General features: G+C 39.5%; 1 protein-coding gene across 5 annotated transcripts in view; it reads right to left on the bottom strand.

Moving 5' to 3' along the window:
* CARF (calcium responsive transcription factor) overlaps positions 1 to 16,522 on the bottom strand; it is a 40,981-nt gene that overhangs the window by 24,239 nt on the left and 220 nt on the right. For 2 of the 5 annotated variants that reach the window (XM_049803560.1, XM_049803568.1), the window contains exons 2-7: positions 11,083 to 11,204; positions 9,274 to 9,495; positions 8,091 to 8,211; positions 5,715 to 5,844; positions 4,001 to 4,085; positions 135 to 324 (exon numbers count right to left, since the gene is read on the bottom strand). In XM_049803560.1, coding sequence (XP_049659517.1) covers positions 135 to 324; positions 4,001 to 4,085; positions 5,715 to 5,844; positions 8,091 to 8,211; positions 9,274 to 9,495; positions 11,083 to 11,193 — 859 coding nt within the window. In that variant the 5' untranslated portion in view covers positions 11,194 to 11,204. Of the gene's footprint in view, positions 1 to 134; positions 325 to 4,000; positions 4,086 to 5,714; positions 5,845 to 8,090; positions 8,212 to 9,273; positions 9,547 to 11,082; positions 11,205 to 16,522 lie in introns of those variants that run through there. The other 3 variants (XM_049803577.1, XM_049803583.1, XM_049803605.1) reach the window with 3 other exon arrangements.

Raw genomic sequence — 16,522 nt, 5'->3', positions numbered from 1 at the left:
CCAAGCTGCTCTTTTTTTATGTTTGTGCCTTGACTTTACCAACACTAAGGAACACCATAAAGATCCTTCTTTATGGCCAGTTAGCAACTGATGTTGAAATTTTGAAAGTAGTTATTAAAATAAAAGTTAGTTACCTGCATTGACAAAGGGGATCCCATCATATGGGACATACTGAGATTTCCACATCAACCGTGTGGCAGGTTTGGCTGGGCTTGGAGACTGGCGCGTCCCCCACACACTTTGTGTTTGCTGCTTGTGTAGCGTTAGAACGCTCTCTAATTCTGTCTCGCTCACACAATAGCCGCGGTACGAGTCCCCAATTTTCTGCATGGAAAGGAGGTGAAATAATAGGATTATTCACCCAGCTGACTGCTGAACATTACAGAAGAAAACAAAAGCAGTCAGGGACTCTGGCAGGTGAGGACACAGGCCCAGATTTTTGGTGTTTCATGTTTTTTTTCCCCATACTAGTATCCTCACAAATAGATTTACCATAAGATCTAACACCAGAACAGTCCCCACTGAGGTCAGGAGTTTGTCAGCCCTCCAAGACCCTAAGTAAACCAAGAAACCCTGAAAAGATTACAGTTACTGCCAACTCTGATTTCCATAGGACAACTTCACTTCTGCCACCACACCAGTTGCAATCACCTCCTACACAAATTCGTCTTAGGCAAACATTTTCACTTGACTCCCACAGAGTATCTCTGAGGCACTAAAAACTGTCTATGCATCTACTTCAACACATGCTGCACTGAGTCTGTGGTTAGCAAGACCTAAAGTCAACAAAGAACAAATGAACACCTTGTGAATGAACTGGGCCAGCACAGTGCTGCTGCTAGCGCAAGCCCAAAAGCAGAGGGTTATGTATGCACCGGCTGCATGAGTTGTTCTGAGACACCAGTTGCTTACACTTCAGCAGCTCACTGCACTGCAAGCCCACTGCTGCAGCAGTTAAGAAAATCTGCATAGGCTGCGCTCAGACAGCTGTGGTGGGGAAGAGAAGTTGGCAATTGTTTAGCCAGAAATTATAAATAACATTTCCGTCCAAAACTTGATCTGAAAAATCCAGGAGAAGCAAGGCAGCCTGAGAAGTACCAGAAGTACCTTCTTTACAGAAACCTGGGATGCCCCTTTCGCAGAGGGATTACAGTACCACTCCACACAGTGAATATTGCGTGACCAGCATTTTTCTTTCCATATCTTATACCTGTCACTATAAATAGGTCATTGGCCTTACTCTAGGGAGATGAGAAGACTGATAAAACTGTTGTGCCAGAAAAGTAGCAGTAACAGTTACGGCACCGTCTCCTATTCGGGCTTTACTTCTGCGCAAGATTGATCATTTTCCCAAAATTGGTGGGAGGGGAGGAGGAGAAGAAAGTCATACAGCACATAGAATCCCTGCTCTCTAGGAGCTTCCCAAGTAGGAACAAATGGACAAGTGAAACCATCTGCTCCACACAAACAAATGAACTTAGCTTTGTACAGTTGATTAATTAATGCAGTGTTTTTAATTACACTGTATTTCAGTATGCTGATACATGCTGGAAGTGCATCCTGATCAGACCACTGAAAACTAAGTAGGTTGTAGAAAATAACCATTTCTCTTTCAAATCCACTTTTTATTAACAATTTAATTATCTCAAAGTAATGGAATACTCTCCAACCCTTTAACTCCAGGCCAAGCTACAAGCCAAAAAAGGGGGCATTCCTTTTCTCCCCGTTGGCCTTATCTCAGCAAGGGTACATAAAAGCTTACACTGAAGTAAACATATCAAGACTTCAGTTTTCCTTGAGTGAACTAACAGCAGCAGGATACCAGAGGCATTACACTGTCTACGCACAGCAAGTGTAAGCTGAACATTTCAAGGCAGTCAGGGAATCAACACCAAACACAGAGATTAGTGCTAATTTTGGACAGCTGCAGCATTTGCCTGCAGTACTAATTGCCAAGGAGTCATTCCCCTTCGGTCCTGGCCAGCTCCCTAGGATTCACAATTGGCAGCATGTACCCGGGCCATACCATGGCTTCATCTGCTGGCATCTTCTGTGAAATTCACAGACTTCAAAACTGTTTACATTTGTTTCTATTCTGGCAAGTAACTGAAAGAGTGGAGTTGTGAGTTGATATAATTATCTGCACCTCTACTAGATCTCCAAATCCAGTTGGACCTTTCAATCCTGTTACCAGTAACAAATCATTCTGCAAGACAGTCACACCTGAAAGATAAATGACACCTCAAAATCCCATTGTCTCTAGTCTGTGCCCATGAAAAGGCACATGCATCCTAGTAGTCTCCAATGGATTTACACTGTGTAACTGACAAACTCAGCAAAGCAACTCTGCGAATAACACACAAGGAGGAAGAGAATTTCAGTTACTCCTCCTTGGATGGGCTGATTCTGCAGGCAGAACAGCAACAAAATAACTTTTTTTTTTTAAAGGAACAGGGAGGATTAATGCGTAGGGGCACTAGTTCTGCTGAACAGCAGAGGCAGATGTTCTACATCCTCAGAACACATCGGCTGTCCTCAGAACACATTCAAACAGACATTTTGATTTCCTTTTCTTTAAAAACAAGAACTCTTCTATAAATGCTGCTGCTGTGAATTTTAAACACAGCAGGTGAAATTGCTCATAATAGACTCAGATAGATGAAGCAGATCATAATACAAGTCCTCCTATAAAATGAAACCAAAAATAAATTATTCAGATAAGCTACCTGGATGTTAGGACAGGAAAATATGTGCCACAGTGCTAAAAACACAGTAATAAGGGTTCTAGATCTTATTGGACTTTAACAATTCACTGGCCAACTGAATTGAGTGACTCATTCTGTGAAAATGGTATCTCCACCATGGAAGAATTCATGTTATTGATTTTCTGATCTCTTAACATTTAAGTGGATATAATAGTGGACAGTACTGTTTGTATGAAATAAAAGGCATATAAAAAGAGGAATAGATTAATATATTACTTTAATTTAAAAGTTATTTCTAAGTGGATACAGAAAGAAATTCAATTTCTAAGTCCCTGCAACTGCAATTTCCAGTTATCAGTGGCCAAGCCAAGAGGAAAAACCTCAAATAGTAGGGATATCTGAAGAGGTGAACCAGCTAGAGAGGGTTTGAGTTTTCCTTTAAAAAAGTATTAAGAGAAAGCAAAATAAACATCTATCAGAAGAGTCTGGTAGCAGGAGGAAGGGACAGGTGATCTCTCAAGAATCTTCCCATCTCCCCTCCCTTCCTTTTAAGTGATTTATGATGCATTCTAGCTGTTGATATCATCCCAGTCATCAGGACAGTTCTGTAGACATCTAACAATATGCAAATAAAGAGAGAGTTCTGTTTAGGTCAAAAGCCATCACAGGGAATAAAGTCAGAGCACTTTTTAACAAAAGAGAAAACAAGCACAGGTAATCATGCTGGTACAAAAACAAATAAAAATCTGTGAGAGTATCTAAAATAGAAATCCTTAGTAAAACATTGAGATTAAGGTACTCTAAGTCCCAGACTTGACGCTGGCAAGTTATAGGGATTTTGAGTTCTATGTGACAATATGAACTAATATGAACAGCTGCAGACTTAGACCATACAAAAGCAATTTTCGTCTTTAATTAATGGAACACTAAGGGCAACAAAAACCAGTTTGCTCAACAGAAGACAACAGAGCTTGCACTGTAGTTCAAGAGTGAACTGTAACATGGCGCACAATGGCTTTCCCAGCGCTGTATGGCATTGAGATTTCAGAAGCACGTTTTTTGCTTCAGGAGCTGTTGATAGTCAGTTATGCTAGCATTCCCAAAATAGGAAGGGATACCATAGCATTTTATGTGCTTAAATGTGGTAGTAGTACCAGTTTGTACCAGTACTATTTCATAATACCAGGAAGCTTGAACACAATTTCTACAGCTATGAATTATTCCTTTCATGGAAAAGGATCAATATCTTAGATCTAGATGATTAAGACATCAAGTCAGAATTCTTTTCAGCCCACCTCACAGTTCCTGAGACGGCGTGCCCATGCAGGCGTATTTGGTGGCAATGGCTGGAGAGGGACAGGAAAGGGATCTTCCACTACCCTGAAAAATAAATAAAAAAAAATAGCAGAAGTCTATACAGACATCCAAGAAAGCAACAATTTAGTCTAAACTACAGGTAACATATCAGATCAGTGCATTATGTATAACCCTACAGCATATGATCAAACTATAGATATTGTATCAACTTGCTTTAAAAATCTGGGGTTCATTTTCCCCATATTCTATTTCATTGTTGAAATAATTCACAGTAAATATAAGTATTTAAAAAACCCACTGTTTTCTACATTCAAGAAGTCCTCTGAGCATTCAGTATTCTCAGTATTGTTGCTTGACAGCAATAGACAAAACATGGTGAAATAGACAGGTTGATTATCTTGATAACTTTCTTATGCAGACTGATGGTAGAATGCTGAAGATTAAAACCAATATCAAACACTTGTTAAATGCTGCACATTTTAGTATATTTTAAATTACTGAAAACCAGCTCTAATAGCTATTTTATGTAAGTATCTAGTTTCTCCATTCCCTAAACCCTGGGGCAGAAACAGTGCTTACTCATTGTTTATTATTCCAAAACTCAAGTGCATCACCTCCTGTCCATACAAATATGTCTCCTTTCCAGGATTATTTTTCTAACAGGTACAGACTGTGTCCACAAAATCCATTCACAAACTGTTTCTCTTCATTTGAAATGTTTCTTGAATATATATAATTTGCGCTGTAGTGAGATTAATCTCTTCCACATCTTGATTTCAAAAGAGCGTAAACCAATGCAAAGCCAGCCTGCAGTCCACAGAGCAAACGTCGTCTTTAGATTTTTTGGGGGAGGTTTTTTGTTGTTGTTTTGTTTGACTGGTTTAGGGGGCATGGTTGATGGTTGGACTCGATGATCTTAGAGGTCTATTCCAACCTAAATGATTCCATGATTCTATGATTTCGTTTCGGGTTTTTTTTAAGCAAAAAAGAATTTCAGAGTATTCAGGAATTAAAATAGTACACATCACTTAGTATGGGACAGAATCAAGTGGACATCAAGAGAAGAAAAACATAACAACTATTTTAACTTTAGAAATTTTGATAACCAATCTGCCTGTCTACATGTTCTACTGAAACACACCGTTAGCAGCTACTTTGTCATATCTTATCAAAGGAAGCTGAAGAAGTTATCCAGAGAACAAAGATTAGGCTCTTCCTGTTAATGCTGACTATTGAAATCTCTATCTCTACAATTAGCTCTTCTTGCGGGAGGATAGTTTATATAGGTTTTAATGTACTCATACAAGAAATTCTGCTCACTCAAACTTCAACTTTCCCTGCAGCTTCTTCACTGGATCACTTTCAACTCTTGGATGGCAGTATTAGTGTCTAGTTGGAGTGATTTCAGTAATCTGCATTGTGTTACTTCAAATGCCCACCTACTGTTCTGGACAGAATATATCCAACTATTTCTGGAATACAGGTACTTCAATTGCTTTTTCCACTGCTCTAGCACACACAAAAGCCACCTACAAACACAGGTAGTTAGACATCATTCAGTAATACTAAGGGTTCATAACCTCCATTCTATACTAATTTTGTGATAACCATTGCAAAAACAAACTGCAGGAAAAAAAGGCAGTACTAACAGTGGATCAAAGTGATTGTTCATCCTTTTAACTCCTGACCTACCTGGTGGTTGGTTTTTTTGATACGGTGAGAGATGCCTGTGGATGTAGAATGTAACTGCTTGCACCGTCTGCTATAGCAGCCACCGCCACAGTCTGCAAGTTCCCATCACCACACTTCTCTTCCGAAACATCTTTGCAAAAATAAAACAGCCTTCTGGTTAATAAGTGAACTCAGAACGGGGAAATGACAAGCTACAATTAACCTCTGTGTGTTGGAAAAGCAAGCATTTTGACATATGAAATAAGATTTCTAGATGATAAAGTAGTTTAATAGTTGTGAATCAATACTCAAACTCTAGGCATACATATGAAGATACACTTGATAAGGTTGGTCATACTCAAGGACTTTGGTAATCACGCTACTGCTAATGAATCCTTCCACAACAAAGCAAATAATAAGAAGAACTTGTAAATTACTCTGCTTTACATTTTCACAAATCCATATAGGATTGCACAACTATTTTGTTCAGCTGCAAATCACACACTGGTTGCTTCTCAACTAAGAAAAAAGGAGATTATGATATTGCTTTGTACTTAGAAAAGAACACCTAAACAAGAAAAAAAAGGCCTCTTGTAACTCAATCTGACATGCTGTTAGAACAAATGTTTTAGCCTTTCTTGATAACAGGGAGCAATCCATAAGCCAAAACAATACTGTTAGATTGAAGCCTGTGTGTATAGTTAAAAAAAACATAACGGAAAACTGTGAAAGCAGACATTTGATACTTTGGTCTCAACGTAAAGAAAAGGGACCTCTCTTTAGATACCTCTTTCCCGCATCCTGAGAAAGTGATAAGCTATTGACTCAGTACAGAAATCACTCCACTAGAAAACTTGTTCCAGAAGATTCAAAAGTATGCATTTCAGAGTACCACCACTCTGGCTCAAAGCTCAAAGCACTGGTTCCTTCTACACAGATGTGCCCTTAAGACACTACGGCCTAGTCTGAAGCCTGTGCCATTTCATGCATTACCACCATGTGCAGGCAAGTGAAACTCAAGGTTTGACAGTCCATTCTCCTTCCCCTTTAATCTCCATAGTAAACCACCACCAAATCTTCCTAACTGTCTTTTAAAGATCAGATAAGTACAGTCTTTTATACAGTAAATCTCTAGGAAAAAAAACAAACAAAAAACCCTGTAGCACTGTTGTAGAACATGTATTCAAATACTGTGAAACTGAACTATTTCCAAACAGGGACCCCCATGTAGGATGAAAAATGGGAATACAAAAATACTATTCAGCATTGCAACTTATTGCCTACAAAAAGTAGCAGCAATTCTTTAGTAACTAAAGGCTTACAGTCAGCTTAAAGTCACGTACAACTACACTGTAACCAGAGAGTGGTTTTACACCTACAAGAGCAGGTGGAGAGGGAGGGAAGGATGAGCATTAGTGTAGGAGCAAGCCTTTCAATGCAAGGTCATGAAACCATATTCCAACTCTAAGTGAAAAGGGCTGGATTATGACTTGAGTCCCAACTCTTTTCTATCCACCCAGCATCAGGATTCTAGTCTTACCTTTGAGCTCTCATTCCATAGCAGCATTTACCTAGTGCTGAGATTTTGAGAATTTGCTCAGATTTTGAGAATTTTATACAGAAAATGCAAAATTTTAAAAAACCTTGGAGAATTTAACAAAATGTGACAACCTAGTTCTCAGTCTTACTCTGTGAATGTAAACTAGTACACAGCATTTTGCCATCCAGCAACACTTGCAGATAAATAATCAATGCCTTCAGATTTCACTATGGCCCTTTTCTAGCAAAAAGCTTAAAATTTGTGCTTCTAGTTGTGCATCTCACCACATACTTAAAATGTGACAATTCACACACTGAGGGAAAAAATTCAGCAATGAAGTGAAAGTCACATCTCATTTTCTTCACTGGGAACTAAATTTTTACCTAGGTACTTCATTCCTGGCTTCACAAAAGATGCATCATCACCAGTGATCTCTGGAACAGACCAGAACATTAATTCTTCTATCTGCGTTACATGAATTAACTACTTCACTCAAAATGAAGTAAACAGACAGTGAAAATTTGAAGCTGCTAATACAGCTGTCTGACTTGGCACAAATATCCTTATGAATGGTAAATAAGGCAAGAAGCAGCTTTGTGCTCGATATCTCAATCTATCCATTGCATATCTAAAATGAACATAATAGCTTTTATTTCACAAGGCTTTTGCCCAACAGAAAACGTGGTGTGTGGGGTGCCAGATTCAGAATCAGAAAGCAGATTCAGTAAGTACGTACTTTTGTCTTGTAACTGACTAAGGAAAGGAAACACATACAAACAAGGTGCTACGAAAGAGATCATGCAGGAAATCCTTAGCCACGAGAACACACACCCTCAAGTCCCACAGATTAAACTCACCCTGTGTGCTGGTCACATCCAGAAGCTGACCTTGAGGAATGATCACTTGGGCCATTCCCGGCTGGGCAGAAGGAATGACATGCAGCACCTGTCCATTTTCTGACTGGCTGGCAACAATCATCTGTAAGGCAATCACACCAAAGCTTGAATGGCACTAGTTCACAAATGGGTTTGCTTATTGCCAGAACAGGAAATATTTTGGTTGGAATTGGGGCCTGTAAATTAAATTGATTTCACATAATAAGGAAACTGCCTATTTATTGTCAATTTCTTAAAATTACTTTCCCTCTTTTAAAATAGCCCTTTAATTGATAAAAGGAAATTACACATTTATTTGAAACTTACAACACTATTATTAAAGCTTTCAAAAGCCTGAAAGCTATTCATAGCTGGATTCAATGTAACTCCATTCATGGACTAGCAGAATTAATCACAACGTATAAAATTGTTGACCTTTACTCCTAAGAAACTGACCTCTATGGACAGCATTTTATGCAAAAGGAGGTAGAAGAAAAGCTCCAGGACTTAAAAAAAATAAAAATCAAATCTCCTAGAATTCTTGAAAACTTAACTCCTTATGGTATATTTTCCCATAATTACCAAGGACTTGTTCCCAGCAATGTTACAAAACCTAGTGTAACATAAAATATCATCTTGTTTCTGATTTATTATACTTTAAATGGGTGAAGTGTCTTTAGTGACAGTACAACACATGCCAACCAAACCCTCTGGAAAGAGTTACCTTTTTACAAAATGAGTGTTAAGAATTACAAAGCGATGTTTTAAGCAAATTAATTGGGGCGGGGCAGGGAGGAGAGACATAGTGGGTTAGCTTATTGCCAATGTTCCAATCCCCCCAAAAAAACCACAAAGACACTTATCCAGGGAATATAGAGAAAGCAGCAATGGTAGAACTGTGAGATCTCATCACACAGTAACATCCGGACTTGATAATGACAAAAGTTGTTGTTTAATAAAATTAGTAATGGCTGCAGACAGGATTTGCCTACCTGAGGAAGGCCAGCTGGAGCACGAACTGAACCACTGAAAAGTTTCACCTTGTTGCTAGAGATAAAGTCTGAATCAGCCGTTGTTACAACAAACAAGTACCATATAAAAGAGTTCTTAAAAGAGCTCCCTCCTCTGTGAATACACCATCTCCCCTGTTTTCAGACACACTCACCATCGATGCACTGGGCCCTCCTAGGGGCTGCAGCTCATAGAGAGGCTGCCCGGGTTGGTCTACCAGGTGGAACTCCTCTGCAGAGCGAGGCTGCGGCTGGGGTGGCCGCACGGGCACAGACAACGATCGAGAACTGCCCGAGAGGCGTACTGTGATGGGCAAGGCTGCGGGAGAGTCACTCTGTCCAAACAATGGATCCCTGGAATCCATGCAGGTTAGATGCTTTCACAGAGGAAAAACAGTAAAATGTACTTTAATCTTGAGTAGCAATTTCTATTAAAAAAGAAAAGAAAAGAAAAGAACATTTAAAACCAGTGTGCTGTATTGTATACATGGAGGGAGCTCCTGTCCTTCTGATCAAGAGGCTACTAGCTAACACTAGCAGTTCTATTTCTGTTTTCCATTTCCATACTGAAAATGTATTCATGCTTCTGCTTCCTAGAATAAACTCTCTCTACTACGGGGAAAGAAAATCCCTTGTGCCCAAAATCTGTTTCCCAAAACCACTCCATCACTTCAAAATATCTCAAGTCTACCCAGAAACTGAGAGAACCTATACCAAAAAACTCCCAAATGTACAACATCCACCAACTTGATTTGACTTCAAGACAAAACCTAGAACTATTCTACTTGGCCTTTAGATACATGCATTTAGCTATAAAGACAAAAATCTCTATATGTTTTCTTAATTCTTTATCACAGAAGAAACATAAGCAACACAAACCCACCAATTCAAGTCCAAGAATTATACAGTGCAAGACGAAGAATCAGATTTTGCAAGTCAAAAAAAATAAGTACTCAGAGCTTATTCTCATCAAGCTTGCAGAATCAAGTTCTTATAGCACATCCCATTTTCATTAAATGTAAGCGTTTAAGCACAAATATCTGTCACATTGAAACTCTGACAACACAAATATTAAACATGTAAAAATAATGGAAAATAGGCAGCCCTTGTGCAAAATATCATGTCAGGCCAATGTCATTTGTCAGGCCAGTGTCATTTGTTGTATCTCTTGCAGCAATCATGCAAGCAATTCTGACGTTTCTGCTACAAAAATTTGTAAACTACAAACCCAAAGAGTTGGCAAAAATATTTCTAAATTTAACATCAAGTCAGACCTGGACCAAGTAACCCTGTCAAAAATTCTGCAGGTATAAATCTTCTGTGATGAAACTGTCTGCTGTAAACTACACCAGAAAAGCAGCAACAAATAAATGGCTCTAGTTGTGTTAAAGACATTGTGTAGAGACCATAAGCACACTAATAAATCACTACCTGAATTATATTTTATGCTAGCTGAAGTAATCTGCAGAAGAACTTTTATGCACAGAAATCCCTCTGGGTAGGACTATCTGGCAATATTTGATAATAAATACATTAAAGACTCCCCTTCCCCAATACCTACACAGATGTCCTGTGTCCCTGGATTCTTACTTGCCACATTTGGTCACTAAGCAATTTGACCTGATTTTCCAGTGTTCTGAATCCCTCCTACTCCAAGGCATGTCATCAAGTATTCTTTTATTAAAGGATTTTGTTAACACAATAAAACATATATTTCTTCAGGACTCTAACAGGTTCTATTAATATAATTACTAAAAGTTGTCATTACATGTAACATCCGGATATTTATCGGTTCAAAACTGAATGGCACAAAAATCCAAGGGAAGGAAATGCTGTACTTTTTAAAAAGACACGATGTATTATTATAAAGGCAAGAAAAAACACATTGATGGACTATCATACTGTACATTCATCAGAAAGGATGTAAAGAAAGCAGCTACAAAGACAGGCTACTCATACCTCACCTGAAAAACCTGATCATTTGTTTCTGACTCTCCTGGACTATCACAGTTCCCTACGAACAAATCATTAGATCCTTCCATAGGAATGTCATGGTCAGCTCCATTTTTTTCCATTACAAGATGACCTGAAAAAGTCACAAAAGTTTATTTCAGCCTTCTGTACTTTAGCCTCAACCAAGACATTTTTTTGGTCTTACAAATTTTGTCTTCTAAGTTCTAACGCCATTGCAAGCTAACATCATACCCCTCAAGAAATTTTTGCCTCTTTATCACTTCATTACCCACTGCAGAAAAAATTTCAGTGTGTTGCTCCAGTATAGTTCAGCCTCTCGTGTAAGACAATTTGCTTGACTTGTCATTGCACACACAGATACAAAACACACACTCTCATGATTTTCATCTAAGTATGTCCACAAGCACTCAACTAACAACCATAACACATCTAGAGAACACTTGATATTTAAAGATATGCCAGCACTGTTTTACAAAAATATTAGTCACCTACTTCCATAATCAACAGACAGGATTGTGTTACCCAACTCTGTCATGCAGCCATCTTGAAGTAAATTACATTTGTTTTAAAGGGTTATAAAACAACATATAAATGAAGTAAAATTACTGTTGTTAGTCTGCAGCAATAAGCTTTGGCAGAAAAAACGCCAGATATCTGAAACTAAATTTGGCATGAATCATGTGATAAGAGGCAAAAAGAGAGAGTTCCCGGCACTTTGGAGATTCACCTCCTATCCCAAAGAAAAGTAATACAAGAAGCTCAGCTGCCCATTACAAACCTTCAAGAAAACAGATAATATTGGAATTGCCACATCCACAGGATAAGGCTTTCACCTAGACAGTACGCCCTTTAAAGCAGTGACCAATCCCAAATATTCATAAGCAATGAGACAAAATGACAAATGAACTTGGTGTCTAGGTTACTAGAGTACATACATACTAGACTACACACCTAAGATGCCAAACTGAACAGAAGAAAACTTAATTCCTGCAGTTTGGGGTGAGGGAGGTGGAAAGATTTTTTCCTTCATTATTTGTTTTAAAGACAGGCAGTGTTATATTAGTACACGCCTTCTACCAGCTTTATCTTCTTCACCACACCACATATTAATTTCCTTGAGATGGACCTTCTTGGCTGTGGTATTTCAACTGTTTACAGCTTTAGTAAGGAGAATGTAAAAGGCTAAAGAGTCACTTGAAAAGAACTGTACAACCCTGGAAGCACAAATTTATTTTGCTTTGCAAAGATATAAAGGACCGCAGGCAAAGTAAATCCACATCTCCTTGGCTTTTGAAGCTGAATAAAGCATCCTGCTGATACAAACAACATTGGGAAGTTAAGTTGCTCATATGCTCAATATACTAAATACTTCCATCTGAACCAGATTTATTTTTTCCATTCAGTTTTCAAGTGATGACACTCCAAACCAAGTTCCAAATGAAGTTACCTCATGTTTACCAAATATTTCATAGTTTTGGATCTGAGAACAATTATGAGATGTTTCAGTTAAAATGTCTGAAGCATGTTAGCAGCAAATGAAAAAAAGACAGAAAACTAGATTTCATCATCACTCCACCATTTCCCCTCAGTTAAAAGATGTAAAGAAGATACGTCAGTTTTGCCAAAGCAACTCATTTAATTCTTTGAGATAAACTGAAGAAGTTTTCTTCCAGGCATACCAATGGTGTGTACCCTGAGTGTGCTGGAACTCGAGTACAGAACACAAGGATGGCTGTATCAGGATGGACCAATGGCCTGAGTAGCCCAATATCCTGTATCTAACACTGGTTAATAATAAAGCTCAGGGGGAAAAGCGACAGCATTAGAGTAAATATCGAGCGATATTTATCCAGCTTCCTCTTACAAGCAGCCCAGAAACATCTGAAGTTTTATCTTTGTGTTTAAAAAATGCCCCTGGTACATTTTTGCCCTGTGACTTTGTCTAATCACTGTTCTAACCCACGCAAACCATTGGCATGCAGATCAGCCCGGACAATGAACTTCATGGTTTAACCATCCAGGTTTCATTAACCTAAGCAACCCCAAACAAAAAAGTTTTTTTTTTTCTCTTAAAGAAATATACTTTTAATAAATTCTAAATATAAAATTATATATACTAATATATAATATGTAGAAAATATAAACATAAAAGTTAATAAATTTTCTAATTGTATAAATATTGCTAACAAATTCCCCAAACAAGAGTTAAATCCTGTATACATATACATATGTATGGATATTCTGTCATGAATGAGTAAATAAAATACAAGTATCTCTTCTTTTCATAAACACTTTACACAAATGGCACAAAAATTTCCAGTGTAACACCACTGTATCCCACTGTCCTGGTTTCGGCTGGGATAGAGTTAATTTTCTTCTTAGTAGCTAGTACAGTATGTTTTGGATTTAGTGTGAGAATAATGTTGATAACACACTGATGTTTTAGTTGTTGCTAAGTAGCGCTTATCCTAAGTTAAGGATTTTTCAGTTCCCCATGCTCTGCCAGCAAGCAGGTGTACAAGAAGCTGGGAGGGAGCATGGCGAGGACAGCTGACTCCAACTAGCCAAAGGGATATTCCATATCACAGAATGTCATGCTCAGTATAGAAACTGGGGGGAGTCGGCCAGGAGGGGCGGATTGCTGCTCGGGCATCGGTCAGCAGGTGGTGACCAACTGCATTGTGCATCACTTGTATTCTCTTGGGGTTCTCTTTTTTGTTTTGTTTTTTGTTTTGGATTTTTTTGTTATATTCCTTTTAATTACAATCATTATATTTTATTATGATTATTGTTAGTATACATGTTGTTTTACTTTAGTTGTTAAATCACTCTGATCTCAACCCAGGAATTTTACTTTTTTTTTTCCTGATTCTCCTCCCCCCATCCCACTGGGAAGGGGGAGGAGCGAGCAAGCAGCTGTATGGTGCCTAGTTGCTGGCTGGGGTTAAACCACGACACCCACATTTAACAAAGAGATAAAGGAGAAATGTGGGAGTTTAATGTTTGTGTAAAACGGGATCAACAGCTGTGTCCTCAGTGCACACATCAAACAGGCAGCTCTCCATGCCTCAGCTTTAGCCTTTTATGCAGCTTCAGCCAAAGCACTCTACAGGCTGCTCTCCATGAAGTCCACCACTTCAAGGCCATTTCCAGCTCAAGGGTTAGCGCATTTTAACACCATAGGACTGCTTCCTTCGCCCTGCCTCCATGTGGGAAGCACTTTGCTCAAAATAAAGGGAAATCTACACCATTGCTGTCCGTGGTTCAACTCTACAAAGAGAGCAAGCAGCCACAGAAACTGCTAGCGCAGGCAAACACAATAACCATCATGAGAATTTTATGCAGGACCTTACGGACAGGATCTTCAAGAGAGCCAACACTATGCACTGCAATCTAGCCTACACATTACCACCAGTGGTTCAGTTCCAAAGACAAATGCACTGATAGTTCAAGATCATTTAGCAAAACACAAAAGGCAGTCAGATCTCAATTTATTTAGCCATCAAGAACTCCCATAATAATACAGCTATCAAAGCCAGGGGCACCTCTTGCATACGCTAGGTTCTCACTGACTGTCATCCACAGACACAACTTGTATATAACATCAGGAACAGGATTTGAACGCCCACTCTGAGGTGAACCTTTCTCCTAACAGTTGCAATCTCCCCTCTAATCCAGAGGACCACATACTATTTCTTAATATATAAACTTTTAAAGACACTAACAGAAATCTCAAGCTAGCTTTACTTTAAAATCCTATTAGTGGCCAGTCACACCTCTGCCCTGCCTTAAGGCAGAGTATTAGATTTCTCCATTTTCTTGCCTCTGATTCTTTATTCTATGGTAATATGTATACCTACCAACTACAAGCAGTGGTCCCTAAAAATACACCAGTTCTAGACTGACATAACTTTAAGGCTTCATATGAGTACTTGCTTCTGCCTTGCCTCAGTTACAAGGCCTCCTTGTGAAGGCAACATGCAGCCAGATTCCAAAGGGAAACACTGCCTTTCAAACTGCCAGGACTAGTTATTTTAAACAGAGTCAAGAGTGCAAGATTTTAGTCTTAAGAAGAAACCTAAACTGTAAAAAACAGGTAAGTCCGTTGTGATAACAAGCACATTCTACCTAGGAGTACTCTGTCGAGGCAGAAGGGAGGGAACTCTCTTACATTTTTCAAGCTTCAAGTTTTCAATGCATACCCATTAAAAAAAAAAAAACAATAACAAAAAAAGGAGATCAAAGCTTGACGGTGCAAGTTCATGTTTTTAGCATTTCCGACAACAATATTCCCTGTTCTGGTTCTAATTTTTACTTCATGACAGGAAACACATACAGTCAAATGCCTCGCTAACAATCTTTTTTGAGTCTTCCATGAAATGTTTCAAAGGTTTTATAAAAAGATTTAAGATAATTGCACAGCTTTCAACAATTAAACACTCTCTCTGAAAAAGCTACCTCTGACGACATTTCTCTACCACCATTATGAAGGGCAGTAAAACATAACAGGGAGGAGATTAGAGCAGAGTGATAGCCTCACACAAATGAGTTACAATTGGCTTTATATTAACTTGCACCAGGTTTGAGATTTAGCTTATCTCTGTCATGGAAGAGCAGGCAGATACTGTTAAGAATACACAAAAGATCCGGGGACTCGTACTTAAAAGGTTTCTCAAGGAAGTCACTTTTGTGTAGCTAGCACAAGTATCTGGCAAATGCACCTGCGTCAATTACACTGACAAACAATGCTAGATCTTTTAAGTACACTTAAGAAAGAGATGAGATTTCAGAGTCTTACAAAACATCAAGACTCAACACCTGCCCACTCCAACGAGTTGCCTCAACCTGAGTCAGGACACAGGACAAGCTCAGCTGTTCTGAGAGGCCACAAGTAACTGTCAAAAGGCGGGAAAGAATGTACATAAACCAAGCACACAGCAGGTATGCACACAAGCAGCTTTCTCCCAAAAAAAGCAAATTCACTTAGAGCTTCTTTTAGGGTCCACTGCATGTTGGGTTTATTACTTTTAGTAGGAAGTTTATTGTCGCTGTGTCACTTTACGTGCGAAGAATCGCAACCCAAGTTACACCAAGACCACCCCATCAGCAGCCAACTGTCCCGCTCGCCGGCTCGCCCGCTCCGGCAACGCCGCAGCCCCACACGGGGAACTACTCACCGCCGCGGGGGCAAAGCCGGTACCGCGGGCTGCCCCGCACCGCACCTCACCTCACCGGCCCGGCCCGGCCCGGCCCGGCCGGGGGTGCGGCACGGCGGCCCCCAGGGGAGGGGGAGGCACGGGACACCCCTCCAGCGGCCCAAGGGCCTGCGACTGCCCCACGGGAAGCGCTCCCCACGCCCCAGCCCTGAGGGGAACGGGGAGACACCTCACCGCCTGCCCCTCACCCTGCGACCCCCGTCACACCCCTCCG

This window comes from Accipiter gentilis, chromosome 1 (assembly GCF_929443795.1).
Source record: "Accipiter gentilis chromosome 1, bAccGen1.1, whole genome shotgun sequence".
Classification (NCBI taxonomy): domain Eukaryota; kingdom Metazoa; phylum Chordata; class Aves; order Accipitriformes; family Accipitridae; genus Astur; species Astur gentilis.
The sequence above is the reverse complement of the archived record's forward strand: the minus strand, read 5'-3'. Positions and strand labels throughout refer to the sequence as shown.